Source organism: Natator depressus, chromosome 7 (genome assembly GCF_965152275.1).
Source record: "Natator depressus isolate rNatDep1 chromosome 7, rNatDep2.hap1, whole genome shotgun sequence".
Taxonomy (NCBI): domain Eukaryota; kingdom Metazoa; phylum Chordata; order Testudines; family Cheloniidae; genus Natator; species Natator depressus.
This window is the reverse complement of record NC_134240.1, coordinates 19,345,297-19,364,535: the sequence shown is the minus strand read 5'-3', so window position 1 is coordinate 19,364,535 and position 19,239 is coordinate 19,345,297. Positions and strand designations below refer to the sequence as shown.

General features: G+C 39.8%; 1 protein-coding gene across 4 annotated transcripts in view; it reads left to right on the top strand.

The window, feature by feature from the left end:
- The first annotated feature begins 6,969 nt into the window (after positions 1-6,969).
- NR2C2 (nuclear receptor subfamily 2 group C member 2) overlaps positions 6,970-19,239 on the top strand; it is a 66,964-nt gene continuing 54,694 nt past the window's right edge. For 2 of the 4 annotated variants that reach the window (XM_074957597.1, XM_074957594.1), the window contains exons 1-2: positions 6,978-7,092; positions 16,805-16,888. In XM_074957597.1, coding sequence (XP_074813698.1) covers positions 16,829-16,888 — 60 coding nt within the window. In that variant the 5' untranslated portion in view covers positions 6,978-7,092; positions 16,805-16,828. Of the gene's footprint in view, positions 7,093-16,804; positions 16,889-18,229; positions 18,330-19,239 lie in introns of those variants that run through there. The other 2 variants (XM_074957596.1, XM_074957595.1) reach the window with 2 other exon arrangements.

Genomic DNA, 19,239 nt, shown 5'->3' with positions numbered 1-19,239 from the left:
CCACATAATGGAATTAATTTTTGCTTAACTATCTTGTTTTTTAAAAAGGAACATTAAAAAGACTACAGTAAAAGAATGTTATGCCTGCACAGTCAGGCACTCAGAAGTCAGGAAGTGCCTGCATTAAAGTTGACTGTAAAGCCATAATTCACCTATGAAAACACATTATGACAATCTTTCATTATATGATCACACATTTTTTCTACATGACCCCTTGCCTCACTGAGGGCATACTTAGAAACTACCCATTCAATCAGATCAGGAGTTTTCAACCTGTGGTCTGCAGACCCACCCATGTCTAAGATTTCCAAAGGGGTCCGTACCTCCGTTCAAAATTTTTTATGGGTCCACAAATGACAAAAAAGGTTGAAAATCACTGAATTAGCACAATATATCCTGTGCACTGAATGAGGAAAAGGTCCCGTGGAAGAAACAAGGAACAAAAGACCATCAGTAATACATATGTACAAGGGGACCAAGTTAAGTTTGCAGTGCTGTATATCCCTGACTCCTACAACTATTGTTGTGTAGTTAACATACCAACTGGCCATTTTGCATTTTACAAAGAACTCCAAAAAACTTCCTACGAATATTGTTGCCATACTAGGTGGTATGGCTAGTTTCAAAGCACTGAATGATATCTGCAATAAACTACTGCATCACAAGTAACAAATGTTGGCTAAAAGTTGGTCTTTGTCATTGATTAACAGCCTGGAGATAATAATGGCTGTCACTTTACTTTTTACTTGAGATGTTATTGCAGCTGTACAGCTGCAGTAAGAAGAAACAATAGGCAACAGTGGAACACTATCAATGAGAGTTATAAAATATGAAACTTAGTACTGCATAGGACATTTGGCATAAAGTCAGCATGTTCTGAGGACACACATAATACAGATACTGCAGCAGTATGAGTTTCTATTTGATTAATCTTAATTACTGACAAATTCTGCAGGGATTTTTCATTAAACAATCTCTAGCTGCAAGCATTCTATTGTATGATATGGCTATGAAGTACCCTAAAGTAACTGAATTGTCAGACTCTTTCTTCAAGCATTAGGTCTTTAGAACTAGTTCAACTCCTGCTATTATCACATTTCAATTACTTTTTTTTTTTTTTTTTAATATAAGAAAACACAATTGTCTCAAGTAGCAAAAAAACAAACAAACAAACAAAAAAACACAATGGAACTAACCCTATAAAGTTTTTAATTACCACTATGTCCAGAGACAAAACTCACCTTGTAGTGAAATGTGCAATTCTACAGAAGGTATCTCCAATTTCACAAGTTCTATTTGTTCAAGAGATTTAGCTCTATTCTGACAGATACTGTATCGTAACCACTGCTACTTTTCTAGAATATTTTGTGCAAGACAACATTAAATAGTTCCTATTCAGTTTTCTTTCAACTGACTGTCCAGAACATATTCTTTATTAGAACGTCTTCAGACTTGGTTAGTATGGCATATAATTTTCACAATAAGTTTATTACATATTCATTTCCAGTACCAGTCTCATAATATTTATCTGATAAACAGAAATGGTTTAAAGATGTGTTTTGGTCTGCTGTGCCCTCAAGCAGTATTAGTAGTTCATTCAATCATTTTCAAAATTCAAAGCTACATGAGAATCTGCTTCAACACATTAGCCCAAGTTCAGTATCCTGCCTCTGATAGTTGCCCTGACCTTAGGATTTAAAATTAAATAAAAAATAAATGAAATGCATGTATACTCAATTGTAAAAATGCAGTAATATATGACCTTCTGGCCACTGTATTAGTTTAAACCCTGAAACGTAAGATTTGATTAAACCTTTTCCTACCAAATACAATTATTAATTTACCTACTAGAGGTCATAAAAATATTCAACTTTTAGAAAAATATCTGCACCGTTTAAATATATGACCTCTGTTACCACAAGCACACCTCTTAAACAGGCAGTGCACTCAGCCACATGTGCATGGGGAACCAACCTACGATTAGTGGTGTACAGATGCTCCATGGCAGTGGTTCTCAACCAGAGGTATGTGTACCCCGTGTGGGTATGCAGAGGTCTTCTAGGGGGTACAACAACTCATCAAGTATTTGCGTATTTTAACAGGCTACATAAAAAGCACTAGCGAAGTCAGTACAAAATAAAATTTCACGCAATGACTTGGTTATACTGCTCTATATACTAGTATACACTGAAACGGAAGTACAATATTTATATTCCAATAGATTTATTTTAAAAGGTAAAAATGAGAAAGTAAGTAATTTTTCAGTAATAGTATGCTGAGACACTTTTGTATTTTTATGTCTGATTTTTCTAAGGAAGTAGTTTTTAAGTGAGGTGAAACTTGGGGGTACGCAAGACAAATCAGACTCCTGAAAGGGGTACAGTAGTCTGGAAAGGTTGAGAGCCCCTGCTGTATAGTAACTACACTGTGTATCATCCATACCTAGCCCATAGTGATGTGACCCATTCAGGGCCATAGTGGGGGTAAGATTTCTATACCGATACAACTATTAATTTAGCTGAGTGACACCCTGTTCTCATATTACGGAAGATTTTTTTTTTTAAACAAACAAAAAGTTTCCATAATCCTTTTAAGTCTCCTCAATGTACACTATTTAGCAAAGCATCTCCAACTGATTAATATGAATTAGCAAGATTCTATTGTTTCTTTTAATGTGATACTGACATTAATCAAAGAATATTGTTCTTATACCTTCGTTACCAATTTAAAAATTTTTTGAAGAGCAACAGAATTGTTTGTTTTATGTAAAGACTGAGGAGACACTAACATTTGCTTAATATGTTGATTTTACAAATTTGTAAATAAAAAAGGAATATCCCACAGTGGCATGTGTCCCTTAATTAATAAACTTTTACTTAATAAGTAAGACTTTCACACACCTTAGAAGTTATTTAAGAAAGAATACATTGGTGGATAAAATTTTCAATACAATAAATATCATGAGATGGGGTGGGGGTGTTTATAGCCCTGCTCGTTGACAAGAAAAAAGTCTAATAGCACAATATAATGTCTACTAAACTGTGATCAGACCCCCAACCAGTTAATAATTCAACAGAAAATTAGAAATCCCACCCAACACTGATCTCTGATTTAATTGATGGAGCAAAGAACATATTTTTGTTAAATGCTTTGGAAAAAAGCAATCTTTGCAGCAAAACCTCTAGCAGTACAATCTATAATTTTTTTTTGGGGGGGGGGGGGGGGAGAGGAAGAGACAGTCCCTGCACCAATTTAAGTATAAGATAACATATTGATATATACAGACCAAGGTGGAAGTAACAAGGAAACAATGAGACAGTAGTAGACAGCAACACAGTACAATACAGTAAAAGAAATCAACTTGAGCTAAATCAATAAGACTCTCAGACCAAAATAAGAGTGTCCAAGACAGGGGTTGCACCAATTTAACTTAATCAGTTTCTAAGCCATTGTATTTAAATCTGTGTAATTCTCTCATGTGACAGGCCTTTAATAAAGCTTTTCCATCATAACTAAAATACTTCACAATGAAAAAACCCTCTCTCCTCATTAAACCTTCTCCACCTCCCCAAAAAAAGAGAGACAACCCAACCTGAAGCAGTTACAAAACATTTATAAAAATGCATTAAATAAATACACTGACTAGTTTTTGAAGACTTTACTTTTATATGTGTATTCAGAATAGGTCTATACACAAGATGCCTTTCTGCTATGATATCCAAGATTTGGTAAACGGAGGAAAAAACTGGGTGAACAGAAATAGAGTAAACTGTTAATCCAGGGGTCTTACCTAGACGCATGGTTCTGGAACAAACTGATAAACTAAACAGTAATAAATCACCAGGACCAGATGGTATTCACCCAAGACTTCTAAAGGAACTCAAATGTGAAATTGCAGAACCACTAACTGTAGTCAGTAACCTATCATTTAAATCAGCTTCTGTACCAAATGACTGGAGGATAGCTAATATGATGCCAATTTTTCTTTAGAAAGGGCTCCAGAGGAAACCCCCGGCAATAACAGGCCGGTAAGAATGACTCCAGTACCAGGAAAACTGGTTGAAACTATAGTAAACAACAAAACCGTCAAACACAGATAAACATAATTTGTTGGGGAATAGTCAACATGGTTTTTGGGAAGGGAAATCATGCCTCACCAATCTACTAGAATTCTTTGAAAGGGTCAACAAACATGTGGACAAGGGGGATCCAGTGGATAGAGTGTACTTAGATTTTCAGAAAGCCTTTGACAAGGTCCCTCACCAAAGGCTTTTCAGCAAAGTAAGCTATCATGGGATAAGAGGGAAGGTGCTCTCATGTATTGGTAACTGGTTAAAAGATAGGAAACAAAGGGCAGAAATAAATGGTCAGGTTTCAGAATGGGGAGAAGTAAATAGTGGTGTCCCCCAGGGGTCTGTATTGGGACCAGTCCTGTGCAACATATTCATAAATGATCTGGAAAAAGGGGTAAACAGTGAGGTGGCAAAATTTGAAGATGATACAAAACTACTCAAGATAATTAAGTCCTAGGCAGGCTGTGAAGAGATACAAAAGGTCTCTCAAAACTGGGTAACAAAATGGCAGATTAAATTCAATGTTGATAAATGCAAAGTAATGCACATTGGAAAACATAATCCCAACTATACATATAAGATGATGGCGTCTAAATTAGCTGTTACCACTCAAGAAAGAGATCTTGGAGTCATTGTGGATAGTTCTCTGAAAACATCCACTCAATGTACAGCAGCAGTCAAAAGAGCAAACAGAATGTTGGGAATCATTAAGAAAGGAATAGATAAGACAGAAAATATCATATTGCCTCTATATAAATCAATGGTATGCCCACATCTTAAATACTGCATGCAAATGTGGTCGCTCCATCTCAAAAAAGATATTAGACTTGGAAAAGGTTCAGAAAAGGGCAACACAAAACATCAAGGGAATGGAACAGCTGCCATATGAGGAGAAATTAACAAGACTGGGACTTTTCAGCTTAGAAAAGAGACGACTAAGGGGGGAGATGATAGAGGTTTATAAAGTGGAGAAAGTAAATATGAAAGCGTTATTTACTCCTTCTCGTGACACAAGAACTAGGAGCCACCAAATTAAATTAATAGGCAGCAAGTTTAACATAAACAAAAGGAAGTATTTTTTTCACACAATGCACAGTCAACCTGTGGAACTCCTTGCCAGAGGTTGTTGTGAAGACCAAGACTATAACAGGGCTCAAAAAAAGAACTAGATAAATTCATGGAGGATAGATCCATCAATGGCTATTAGCCAGGATGGGCAGGGATGGTGTGCCTAGCCTCTGTTTGCCAGAAGCTGGGAATGGGCGACAGGGGATAGATCACTTGATGATTACCTCTTCTATTCATTCCCTCTGGAGCACCTGGCATTGGCCACTGTCAGAAGACAGGATACTGGGCTAGATGGACCTTTGGTCTGACCCAGCATGGCCACTCTTATGTTAATCAAAAGTATTAGCCTCTCACTTCACTGAGGTACAAAACTGCATGTGCCTTGTTTCCACTAGGATTTTAAATTGATATCTCACTGTAAAATACACCTTTTCTGGCTGTGAAGGCATAGCCTTTGAAGGTTTCATGAGCAAACTCTACGCTGAGTAAAAGCACAGTGCATCTCCCTCTTCAACTGTTTTCACTAGTAAAAAAAGTGAATTTTCCATTGTAAAAGGAACACCTTTTTACTGGTGAAGACACAGCATGAGAGTATGTCTACACAGTTAACTCATACTCATTTAGACATATGCTAACTAGTTAATGTTGCCAGAAGAAGTATCAATAGCAGTGAAGCCATGACAGCGCAGGCTTCAGTGCAGGCTAGCTGTCTCAGTAACTAGTGCCAGGCATCCCTGGTAGGCTTACACTGTCTGCACTGAAGACTGTGCTGCTACAGCTTCACTGCTATCGGGATGCCTGTTAGGGCTGGTCTACGCATAAAACACTGCAGTGCGTCAGTGAAGACACTACCTTCATACACGGGAGGGGTTCTCCCATTGGCATAGGTAATCCACCTCCTCCCAGAGGCGGTAGCTAGGCCGATGAAAGAATTTTCCATCAACCTAGCACTGTCTACACTAGTGGTTCGGTCAGTTTAACTGTATCACTCCCAGGTGTGGATTTTTCACACTCCGGAGTGACATGCAGTTATACTGACCTAATTTCCTAGTGTAGACCAGGCCCCTAGACTAAAGCTATCTTGAGTACGCCTACTCATGCTGCAGTCACACCTCTGATTGCTGTGTTGACACCACAGAAAAGCTTTGGGAAGCAGCCACACTGGCCTTTACAAACACATAGTTCACCCTCAGTTAACAGGCCATCAATTATCTCGAAGTAGAAGAGTACATGCAAACCGTATGGGCCAGGAGGTAAACCATGACCGCCCACAGTACCAGTCTGGGATAAAGGGTTTCTCCTCACAGCAAGGCGATAAGGGTTGGGAGAGGGTGATCTTCACGTCTAGGAAACCTCCTCAGATGCTCTCCCTGTCACAACAGTAACTGGGGTGAGTGAACGCATCTGCTCACCCCCCAACCAAACAACAAATGGAGGGACACACAGCTTTCCACAGTCTGAGCCGCCTCTCCAGCGGCACGTGTGCGGGGGAAGCACCGCATACCCCACACCTCCCTCCCCGTCTCCAGCAAGGCCGGGGAAGGGGGGCGGGAAAGCGCCTATTCGGCCCCCGGGGCCGGCTGGAACGTTGGTGTGTGAGCGTTCCATCCAAGCGCTCAGGTAGCCCCTCCCCGCCGCTGCCGTCCCCCGGCCCCGCCCCGCAAGGAGGCTGGAGGAGGGGGCTGTGGCCGGCGTGGGGCTGGGAAGAGGAAGCGGGGAAACGCTCCCAGGCGGCAGCAGCGGCGGGCGGGGTCACGAACTCTGACCTTTCACAGGGGCACGGCACAAAACCCAAACAAACCCCCCCCATAACAAATAATACTAACCCGAGCGCGCGCCCCCCCCTCCACCCTTCCCTCCGCCCTCTCGGGGCCGTCGCCCAGCATCGCTGCCTAACAGGCCCGGTTGGACCCGGGTCACCGTCGGGGCACGTTTGGCGCCAAAACCGGAGGTAAATGGTTTTTTCCTAAATTAAAATACCCCGCGCCGGCTGATGTTAACGGGGCCGGGCGGCGGGATCGTGGCCAGGCCAGGCGGCCCCTGGGGAAAAGAGCACGCTCGGTTTAAGCGGCGGGGGCCCGGCTCTGCGAGCACCCTTGTTCCGATTCTGGGTGTCGGTGGTAGCTGGGAGCCGGCCGTGCCTAAGTCGGGGTGGGCTCACAGGTGGCTCCCTGAAAGGGTCTCGGGGAGCCGCCGGGCCGATCGAGCCGGAGTCCGCTCCGGAGCCGCTCAGCGGAGTCGGGCCCGCCTAGGTTCCGAGCCGGTCTGGCGTTCGTGCGAGCAACTTGCTGTCCGGGCGGGCTGGGTGGCTGCGGGCGAAGGGGTCCGGCCACCCTGTAGAGAAACCCTGGCCACACACAAGGAAGATGGAGTCTGAGCGGGCGGAGGCGGCGGCTTGAACCCGACCCTTTTACCTTTGCCACCGGGAGGGCGGAGGGGAGGGGGCGGTGGGTACTTTGCATACGGGGCCGGGACCGCCGCCATCTTACCGGCCGCTCCCCCACAGCCGCGGCCGGGCCCTTCAGAGATCGACAGAGCGCACACCGGAGGGGAGGGGGGGTCTAATGGCGGCGGCTCTGCCTGGGACTTGGCCGTCAGCCAGCACCGCCATCTTGTGTTTTTCCGCGTCCCTCGAGTGTTTTTCCTCTGAGGCGGGAGGCGGGCCAAGTGGTCTAATTGGCACACCCGTTCGCCAATCCGCTCTTTGGGGCTGGGCATTTTTGCCTCTAAAATGAGCCGATTGGTTGGGACAGGACGCGGGAAAGGGAGGCGTGGTTTCCTTGCGCGCAAGGCGAAGGCGCGCTCGGGGCGAGTCAAGGGAGGCGGCGTGGGAAGGGCTGGGAGCGCGGCGCCCAGCGTTGGCCTAGGGGGCGCGCGAGTGTCGCGACCAAGGGGAAGAGAGCAGCGGTCTGGTCCTCCCTTACAAGTATGCCCCTTCCCTGGGTCCTGCACTGCCCGGTCTTTCCTTCCTGTCCTAAGTAGCGAAGTACCGGGCTGCTGGAGTAACTGTGTTCCACTACAGGCTGTCAGCCTCCGCTCCGTGGCCTGAGGAGAACCGTGATGGTCTGTCCTCCTGGCTACTTTGTGTCCTAAGTGTCTGGTTTGAAGCCCTCAGGTTTCTTGGGACCTCCAGGTGTAGATCCCAGCACTGTTGGACTAGGTGTCCTTCCTCCCTGAAATGACACAGCTTCACTTCCACCCAGTGGAATACATGGAGTATTTCACCTCAGCGCTTGGAGTTTGAGTTTGTGACTGCTTTCTTCTGAGACTGAAGATTTGTGGATTTTTGGTAGAACAAATTTTACCCTAGGTTCTTGGCCAACCCTGTGTCCTTTGCTGCATGACGAGTTGGCTGCTTCTTCCACCTCTGTTGAGACTGCATTAGAGTGATGTTGTACTTAGGTATTTTGCAAAGCACATGTGGATCTGTCACAATGAAGTGTGTCATACAACTGTTGGTTGACTATGAAGATAGAAGGGGTAGGGAATGAGCTCCTATTCGTTCAGTATACACGCTTCTTGATTACTTGTTTTATTTAGCTGTTAGAATTTTTATAAAATACAAAAGGCACCAGGAATCTACACTATATGATTTTAAAAAAACTAATGGGTGAGTGGGTGAGATTGCATCCCATGAAACACAAGCCCATGGAGCCTTGAAGAGAATTTGTTGCTGAATAGGGTATCTGGTATTCAGGTCTTCTTTCATCTTTGTTACAGAACTGAAAAAATGTGATGAGCACATATTAATATCTTTTTCTCCTGAGCTAAAGATATTAAATGTCCTGGTGGAAATGGTTTGTAAGTTTATATGTACAAGTTGAGCAGCCTGGGGAAAAAATGGAGAACTAGAAGACAATTCTGAGAAATACAAATACTGTATGGTTTTAACAGAAAACCTGTCTTATTTTTGGCTTTGTTTTGTGTTATGTCAAGTATTCTGTCATATGCAAAGTCATTATTTGCATGTGCAACTGACCACATTATGATTCTTATTTTCCAAAGCGAATGTATTTTGACATTTACGTCTTTCAACAATGACATTTATTAATTTGGTAGCATTTATGCCATAAGGATTTTTTTCTTTGTGTTGAATAAATGCATTTTTCTGGTAGAGTTTTGATACAGGTGGTCACATTTTTGGTGTAAACGTGCAAATTATTTTAAATATGACTAGCTGGTTCCCAGTAAAATAATACAGCACAATGTAGGGAGATGAGGAATTATTATCCCATTTAACAAGTGCTACTGATACAGTGCCTCCAAATATACTATGGAAATTTTAGTGTATGGTAGCAGAATCCACATGACAATTTAGGGTGTGGCAGGTTAGTGTACTGTAGATTTACACCTGTGCTTGCAAGCACATGTCTTCGTGTAGATGGGTCCTAAGTGTGGGTTCCAGAATTGGACTTAATGATGTTAAATAATTTATCCAAAGTCACACAATGCCAGAGCCAGGATTATGACTCAGGAGTCCCTAGTGTTCACATGCATGTTCAGTTTACTAGATAATGCTGCCTAGTTTAAAAATACCGTTTTCCAACTGCACATAATCTACAGATGTTTTTTAAAGGAAAGCTACAGCAAAATTGACATTCAAAAATCAATTATTTCTGAAAATCTGCAACTTTTCAGTAACTAGGTAACCACACATTCACGTATTCATGACTTGATGCAAGTACCATGCGTATGACTGTGTAAATACTTAGCTAGCTATGTGTGTTCACAAGTCAGGCATTGGTACTCATGCATTTGATAGACAACAATTTGTATGCATGCATATGGCTATGTAAATATTCACCGAGCCATGCACATACATGAGTCCGGGATTTGTACTCATGTACTTGCTAGACACCCATTTATGTATATGCAAATGATCACATACCTATAGGCAGTATAGTCTAGTGGTAGGTCTCTGAACTTGATCTCAGCAGATCTGGTTTCTATTCTTAGCTCTGCCATTGGCCTGCAGGGTGACCTTGGGCAAGTCACTTCACCTCTTGCCCTGTGCCTCTGTTTCCCCATCTGTAAAATGGGGTTAATGATACCATCTTTGCTTTGAGCTCACTGATAAGAAGCTCTATATAAAAACTAGATATTATTTATTTATTACTATTACCGAAACTCAGTGCCTGCCAGAAAATGACAACATCTTCAGTGTGCTGGCAAATCAGGTGGATCTTAAATCCTCTTTTTGTGTGACATTTTCTTTGATGGAAGACCCTGACCCATATATTTATTTTCTTAACTTCTTTTTTTCTGACAAACCTTTAAAGTTTCTTTTTATAGTTGTTCAGATTGATTTAAAAGGATTGTAAGCTGTGGTCAACCTAATACAGTGAAACATTAATAAATGTTCTGTTCAAGTCAGAAGATTTCCCTAAATTAATGTTTTGAAAACAAATATGAGAACTAATACCTTTTTAATACTTTTGTTTGAGTTAACTGTATCAAATGCTGTTAGACACTGTGCATATGTCAGCAGCAGATTTTCAATGGAATATCAAGCGGTAGCATGTGTGTCGTACCAACCTAGTGGAACATGTTTCCAGACGTACTTAATTGTACAGATCAGCCTAAACAAAACCTTGGATCTAAACTCTATCTCCATAATTCTGAGATGCAATCTCAATCCCAGATGCAAATCTGAATTTTTGGATTTGAAATCTGAATTTAAATTTCCCCTAGTTTTGGAATGTGTAGATCTAGTGTTCAGATTCTGTCCATTTTAGAGAAGGATTTGAGCTGGAAACTCTTAGCCAAATCTGGTGTTTAGATACAGGGCTTGGGGTTAAGCCTCTCTCTACTTAATATTTGATATGGAAGGAGTACATATAAACATGGATTTTAAATGTTCTTAGAAAAATCATATCATGTCCTTGAAAGTTAAGATAAAGATGAACAAAACTGCAATCTTCAACTAACATATAGATCCAGGGTGGTCAAAATAAAGATTATAGGATAATAAACAAAAGCCTGCATAGAGATTGACTGTGTTTAATATTATTATTATTTATTAACAATTGCTTGAATTTTTCCATTTATTTATAGAAGTCAGTATCAGCAAGCAGAATTTTTAAGTTTGATCTCATTTAGTATTATCTAAGACAGTTGTCACAGTCCAACAATTTTATATACTATCCAATGGATTGTGTTGTCTTTTCTAATTCAAAAGAAACCATAACCAGTGGTGTAGTTCACTTGTACTCAACATTCAAATTGAGAAGTTAAGTTGCTCAGTATTGAAAACTAATAAATCAGTGTAATCCACACTACATTCAGTGATTCCAAACATGTTTTAAGATGTTCTGTATCTATTGTAATGAGATAATATTTTGATGCCTGTCCCATCTTTCTACTGATGACGGTATGATAAGTGGAACAGGAAAAAGAGGGTCAGACTTCAGGAGGCCTTAGTCTGGCATGACACCAGGTGTTCATGGATCCAAGTCAGGCCCAGGCTGATTGCACATAGAACTCCAGAGCTTCATTACATAATACTGGCCACTCATCATGCTGACATGCTGAATAAAGTTCTCTTTTCTGTAACTCTGCATGCATGCCTGCCAATGCATGCAGGCATTGCTAATGAAACAATAACAATATAAACACCTGAGAAAGTATGTATGCCAAGGAAGTGAAGAAGGATGGTACGAAGGAGAAAATATGTTTGCTTTTTTTTTTTTTTTTTTTATAAGATTATTTGCATTCAAAAGCTGTGGTTGCCATCAAGACAGATTTTCCTTCTTTTTGGAGAATGTGTGCTAACATTATGTCTGTCAATCAGCAATGGTTTTAATCAGAGGAATCTAATTTGACTAGCTAGCCACTTATATTTCTTGGAGTAAGCACTTTCTCTTATCAATATTCATCTTCCCTAGTGTAATAGTTTGCTTACCATCTCATTGCTTCAGTTGCGGCCCCATTTTCTCTCCCTTGTTAGAAAAATAGTTTAGCCCCCTGGCTAAGCCAAAAATACTTCACCCCTTCAGGATAATAAAAGTCCAAAACCTTCATCTAGACTCTTCCTTGGATCACAATTTTCCATGAATCTATCAGTCTTCTCCCCTGTCAAAGCATAACAACACCTCACCCAATCTTTCTCTGAGTCTGAGCCCTCCTTCAGTCTCACCTCCTTTTTCAAAAATCCATCCCACGCTTTCCCAGGTCCTTCAACTGGAGACTCTAGTCTCTATCTCCCTCTCTCAGAAGGGAGATTCACATTCTTTCCCTATTTGCTCCCTGTTCTGAGGAAAGGATTGCTTATACCTCATAACACTCCTTTCTGATATTCCTTGCTGCAAGGCCTACTACTGCCATCGGCCTTGGAAATTACATCCCTTCCTCCCTCCACCAAAATTCCCCTGCTTGGGCTGAAACTGGGAACAGGGCCCAGTTTTTTAAAAGGGCTCCAGTAATTACAGGCCAGTAAGCCCAATTTCAGTGCTAGGCAAATTGGTTGAAATTGTAACAAAGAACAGAGTTATCAGATACATAGATGAACATAATTTATTGGGGAAGAGTCAACACAGCTTTTGTAAAAGGATATCATGCATCACCAATCTATTAGAATTATTTGAAGGGGTCAACAAACATGTGGACAAGGATTATCCCATGGATATAGTATATTTGGACTTTCAGAAAGCTCTTTTGACAAGGTCCCTCATCAAAGACTCTTGCTCAAAGTAGGCAGTCATGGGGTAAGAGGGAAGGTCTTCTCATGGATCCATAATTGGTTAAAGGATGGGAAACAAAAGGTAGGAATAAAGGGTTAGATTTCACAGTGGAGAGAGGTAAATAGCAGGGTTCCCCAAGGAGCTGTACTGGGATCAGTGTTGTTCAACATATTGATAGATGATCTGGAAAAATGGGTGAACAGTGAGGTGATGAAATTTGCACATGATACAAAATTACTCAAGATAGTTGAGTCCAACTTGAGTGTGAAGAGTTACAAAGGGATCTCACAAAACTGCATGACTGGACAAGAAAATTGCAGATGAAATTCAATGTTAAATGCAAAGTAATGCACACTGGAAAACATAATCCCAACTATACATACAAAATGAGGGGGCCTAAATTAGCTGTTATCACTGAAGAAAGAGGTCTTGGAGTCGTCATAGTTCTCTGAAAACATCTGCTCAATGTGAAGCAACAGGCAAAAAAAAGCAGAAACAGTATTAGAAAGGGATATCCAGAAAAAACTTCTTTTTTCGCAGACCACTTGAAAATTGCTGAGGGTCTCGGCGGACCACTTAATGAACTTTCCAAATGTTGTTTGTACCGTTAGCTAACTATTGTAAAGCGCTTTGGATAAAAGCACTACATAAAAAAAACTTAATAATAAACGTTTTTGTTCTACAAATAAAAGCACACAACTCATATTTTAGTATCAGTAGTCTTATCTTTCTAATGCAATGGATATGTCCTCTCTCCCCTGCTGTGGCAGCCCCCAAACTGGGGCTGGGAAGGAGGGGGGTCTCTCCCTCTCTTCCCCACCTCAGGAGCCCCCGAGCTGGGGCTGGGAAGGCAGGGGGTCTCTCCCCCACCACAGCAACCACAGAGCTGAGGCTGGGAAGGAGGGCTGTCTCTCCCCAGCAGCCGCAGCCCTGGAGCTGAGGAAAGTCACCACTTTCTCTGGCCTCCGCAGCCCTGCACATCTCAAATTCCCCCCACCCCCTCGTCTCACCCCACTTCCCCCTCCCACCTACCCACTATTCTTCCCAAGGCCACTACCCCACCTTACAAGTGTGTCTTCTCCAAGGTACAGGCACCTAATTTGTGGAGCCATGTCTGCACGCATCTTAGAGGGAACTATCTGCAGATCACCTGAATGGAGCTTACAGAACACTGGTGGTCCACAGACCACAGTTTGAGAACCTCTGGGATAGATAATAAGAAAGAAAATATCATAATGCCATTATATAAATCCATGGTTATGGATATGGTTATATCTTGAATACTGCATGCAGTTCTGGTCACCCCCTCTCAAAAAAAGTATATTAAAATTGGAAAGAGTACAGAGAAGGGCAACAAAAATGATTAGGGAGTATGGAACAGGTTCCATGTGAGGAGAGATTAAAAAGACTGGAACTGTTCAGCTTAGAAAAGAGATGACTAAAGCGGGATATAATAGAGGTCTATTAAATCACAAATAGTGTGGAGAATGTGAGTAAGGAATAAGTGAATTCTAATTTATTTTTTTTGAGCTGGGATGACCAGAACTGCATGCAGTATTCATGTTATGGGTGTACCATGGATTTATATAGTGGCTTTATGATATTTATTGTACAGTGCATAGCATAATGGGGCCCAACCTGTGTTAGGCTTTTTAGCACTACTGCAATATAAATAATATACAACACTGTGGGGGTGAATTCAAAAATTCACAGGAACAGGAGAAGGTGGACCCCAAATCCTAAAATGTAAAGAGTTAATTCTTGATGAGCAGGACTTCAGCTGTGCAGTTTCATTTAATGCTTAACAGGAGATGCACAGATAAAGCTCTGAACACTGAAATGACTATACTCCTACAAATCACTGGTAAAGAGGAGGAGACCATTTAAAGATGAACTATGAAATCATGGCCCCACTGAAGTCAGTTGCAAAGCTCCCATAGACTTTAATGAGTCCACAGTTTCACTTGGAATGTGTTGAAAAGGACAAACTTTATTCAGCTGTTTCAGCTAATCATTGGTAGACACTGCTCACCAGCGTTTAACAATGGCTAGCCAAAACGGTGCTGAACATAATTTGTTCTTTTCTAAGCTTACTGCTGCACAATATTCAGCTGCTACTGTTGCAAACAACTGTCATCTATTTCATAGTATCAGCAGGTCCCAGTGCCCTCATGCAATCAATACATTTTCCTTTGGCTACTAGACTTTTTCATACACTGTAAATACAGTATTAAAATAACCAGTTATAATTTGGTATGTTTAAGAGGTCTGTTTCTCTTTTCATCAGAAAGTTATTTAAATCCCTGCCCCAATCCCGCCATCTATTTACATCATAACATTGTATGCCTATCATATTAGCAAGCTCCACTGGTATATAATTCAGCATTTTATTTAACAACCTAACTCATAATAATGCTACAATAAAATGATGCAGCAACAATTTATAATTCATAATGTAAATACAGACATGCAGTTACAATAAGTTCTAGTGGTATCTTCTGTTGGGATAGTAATTGACTTGTCACCACTTTTCCACATAGAGTCTGGCATCTAGTTTGAGCAATTAAACTGATATAATAACCAGGAAGAGTCCACTGAAATTAAGGTCATGACTTTCTCTAAAAATGACTTAAGATGAAAAATCAGAAATGTTTATTTTCACATTCCTAGCTTCCATGCTCTACCAGGGATTTTTACTACTCCTAGTCAATTTCATGCTTGACTAAGATGTGCAGTGATTGTCTGTGAAGACATGGTACAAAATATTACTGGAAAACTGGAACATTTTTCTTCCTCCTTAAATATTCATTTGCCATTCCTCCAATTTCTTCAGAATCGATGTGCAAAGCTTTAAAGCTCAAGGTGAATATTTTGACCTTTTGAATGGTTATTTAGGTTAGGGTTCGCAACCATTTTAGTAGCAAATTGGGACTAAAAATGATTACAGACAAGTAGAGAGTCTGTTTAATATGGCTATTGCAAGAAAGAGAGGAGTTGATTATCTTAGCATTATCAAGCACTACATTTTGCCAGAACATTGGCCAATGGCCATCATTGGCTTTTGCTGATACTTAACTTTCTAGGGCTGATCATGCAAAGTTTTTAGTATAATCATTTTAAAATAGATTATTTCAACTGTTAAGTCTTCAGAGAGGGCACAAAAGACTTCTTAATTTAAAATAGGAATGGAGAAACAAAACCATATTAAGGACCATAGTTTTAAATTTTTCTGGACGTGCTTGTCTTCTGGTGATTAATCCCTTCTTTTTGTTTTACATCTTGTTTTTATTTGTGAGTTTGTCAGAGAATTAACTTGCAGTTACATTCACCAGAGTTTCCTTCTCACAGTTATAATGGTATCATAGTATCATTGTAAAATATAACATAGAAGTTAAAGATTGAAAAGATACATTAGATATTCTAGGCCATTTCCCTGCCAATGCAGGATTATGACAAAAACACAGGTGATAATGGTAGTCTGGCAAAAGAGTTCAATAAGAATGTGCTCAAATACCTTCCTCTGGTAGCCACCTCCTTGCCCAGCACAGCAAGACATAGAGGCTTTTCATTTAAGTGTATTTTTTTCTTCACCTCACAAACTAGGAATTAATTAAAGCTTTTTTAAGAACTGTGAATTCCACAAATTGGACCAATAGTTGAAGTTCAAATTTGCCCTATCTCATTTTCAAAATAGAGATCTCTTAATTGCCAGTTTTTAAATGGTGGAGTACAAATATTTTATAAAATTAAAATTATAAAAGTAAAATTATATTTTTTGCTTATAATTTTAGAATATCTGTGTCTTGAAAACAGTATTCCCATATTTGCAGTGAATATGTGCACTGCTTTCTTATTTGTCAGATGTATTTGGCAGTGGTGTAAATTCATATAAAGCTGCACCACAGATTTAATTTTAATTAATAACAGTGACAAAAAGTCTCATTTTCTTTGCCTGATGGAAGTTGCTGGCATCTTTCCAAACAGGTTCTCTAATGATCTTGCTTCACCATGGCAACCAATATGGAGGTGCTGGCTCAGCAGATAGTGGAGACACAGCAGGTGGCTGAGGTGAGTGGCAGATGATACTACAGTAGCTGGCATACTTGATTTTGAAAGGAAAAATATATCAGTGTTTTCCGTTGTTTACAACTGATCAGAAATGAAGCAGAAGGTAATTATAGAACAGCAATTATTTTACATGAGAACATGTAAGAAATGTAGCCAATATTTGTTTCAGTCACCTTACTTCATTCTAGTGGATTCCATATTAGATGTGTAAAACAAGAAAATTCACCCGTGACCTACATGGAAATGTGGTTCTTTTGCCTATTTTATAATTCTCATAATTTGAAATAAAAGATATGAGAAAACCAATGTGTTTAAGTGACATAGTTTAATAAATAAGGGTTTCTACTCTTTCGTTGATATGCCATTTAAATCTTGAACAATGTTTCAAGTACCATGTATACTACTATAGTGAATATGGTGAACATGCAGTAGAGAGAATCTTGTGAATCATAGTTTGGATTTTTGTCCCAAGTATACATGTATAAAAGCACAAAAACAGTTTTAAGATAACATTAATTAATGGCCTTACTTATGTTTGCCATAACTTGGACAGCTGAAGGCTAAAATGTCTAAATCAGCTTCTCAGCACTGAAAATGCACTTTATCATGAAAATAGAAGATAACCTATATATTTATTTTAGTTTGCTAATTTTAATCAGGTCCTTAACTGTATAGGGTTTGTGGGTTTTTTGCTTGGCTTAATATTCTTGAGAGTTACTACAGCCTATCATATAATTACATAATTAAGGGATTTTGTAGATTATCTGTACTCAGTAGTCCGTGACATCTCCATAGTCAAGGCCATGTTAGAGATTTTAGTTCATAGATCTCTGACCCAGTGAACTGTAATTACACCTTGAAGATACTCAGTTTGGTGGGCTAATGTGAGAGCTGCATATCTGAGGTAAATCCACTGGCAAAAATACTTTCAGAAAAGGATTTGCAAATGCATTTTTATATCCAATAACTTTGTTCTACAAAGAAATATTAATTTGTTCTTTTAAAAATATATTTTATGGCAACAGTGATTAAGTCAAAATCTGGACTAAGGGCTACAAAGTACAGTCGAATCACTTTTAAGGACTGTTTAAAGAACAAACTAAAATTTCACCTTAGAAACTGACAAATAGAATTTTTTTTTGTTTTATTTTGCTCTTTCAGGTGTTTGTATAGCAAGTTTCAGCCCAGAATTAATTTTTACAAACTAGTCCTAGAAGAGCCCCCAAAAAAGAATTTGTAATGGAAAGACAGGCAAACACTTAACTATTTTGGTATGAACGGTGATGCTATAATCACATCTAAGGCACATAAAATATGTGACATTTATAATTCCTCGTGCAGGAAATGCACCGTGGTAACATAATGTGATGGTTGTATCTTGCCACTGGAGAGCTCGGTCCTTCCCAAGAGCATGTGAAGCTCTGTGATTTCTTCCTGGCCGGTGGGTAACTAGGGCTTCCTCTCTTTACACTATTCAATCCCTCCTTAAATTATATGCTTGTCTAATGCATAACACCATGATATTTTTGTTCATGGAAAAATATTTATAAAAAAACAGCATGGTCACAACATCTGTTAATTCTTAAATAGACAATGTTGCTTTTAAATCTTGAGCCATCTTTGTTATAAATGATTGGCTTACTGCTATGTGTCCTTCTCAGTCAGATACATTTTTAGTCCAGTTTAATAAATGACTAATCTTTTTGAAATATATTAGATCTGTGTATTTGTATTCATAGTAGTTTCTTGGCAAGAAGGGAAATGATTAATTGGTTTGGGGTAGTGTAAAAATTTGGCATTGGCCTTAAAAAATGAGAGGTTTCTTCATAAGCCAGATATTTCATCAAGGAAAATTGAATTGGGGGAAGGGAAATATAGCCATTAATCATATACTGAATCCTAAAACATGAATTTTAAGTGGTCAGTTATGAACAAGATAATTTAATGCAAATACTGGCATGTTTAGTTATATATACAGTAATTCTTCAAACTGATTGCTGCCTATGTTGCACGTGAGTTTACTGGGGACCAAGATGTCAAGCAGCAAACATTAGATTGTCCTGTAAGTAGAGAGTCAGCAGTGCTGTGTTTTCCAATCCTGTGCAGTAATTTTTCAGGTTTTATTGTCTCTCTGAATTATTGCTCCAACATGGCCATTAATGACACAACACCCCAATACCTCTTGTATTTTGTATACTCAGAATAAGTGAAAAACATGGAATCAGTTCTTGTTTTAAGAATGATTTTCTAAAGCAGCTCCTATGATGGTTTCATCTACTGAGTAGTTCAGAGTTCACTGCTTATCTTTTTTCTTTTCTTTCTTTAGAGCTTATTATTGCTTGTTCCATTTC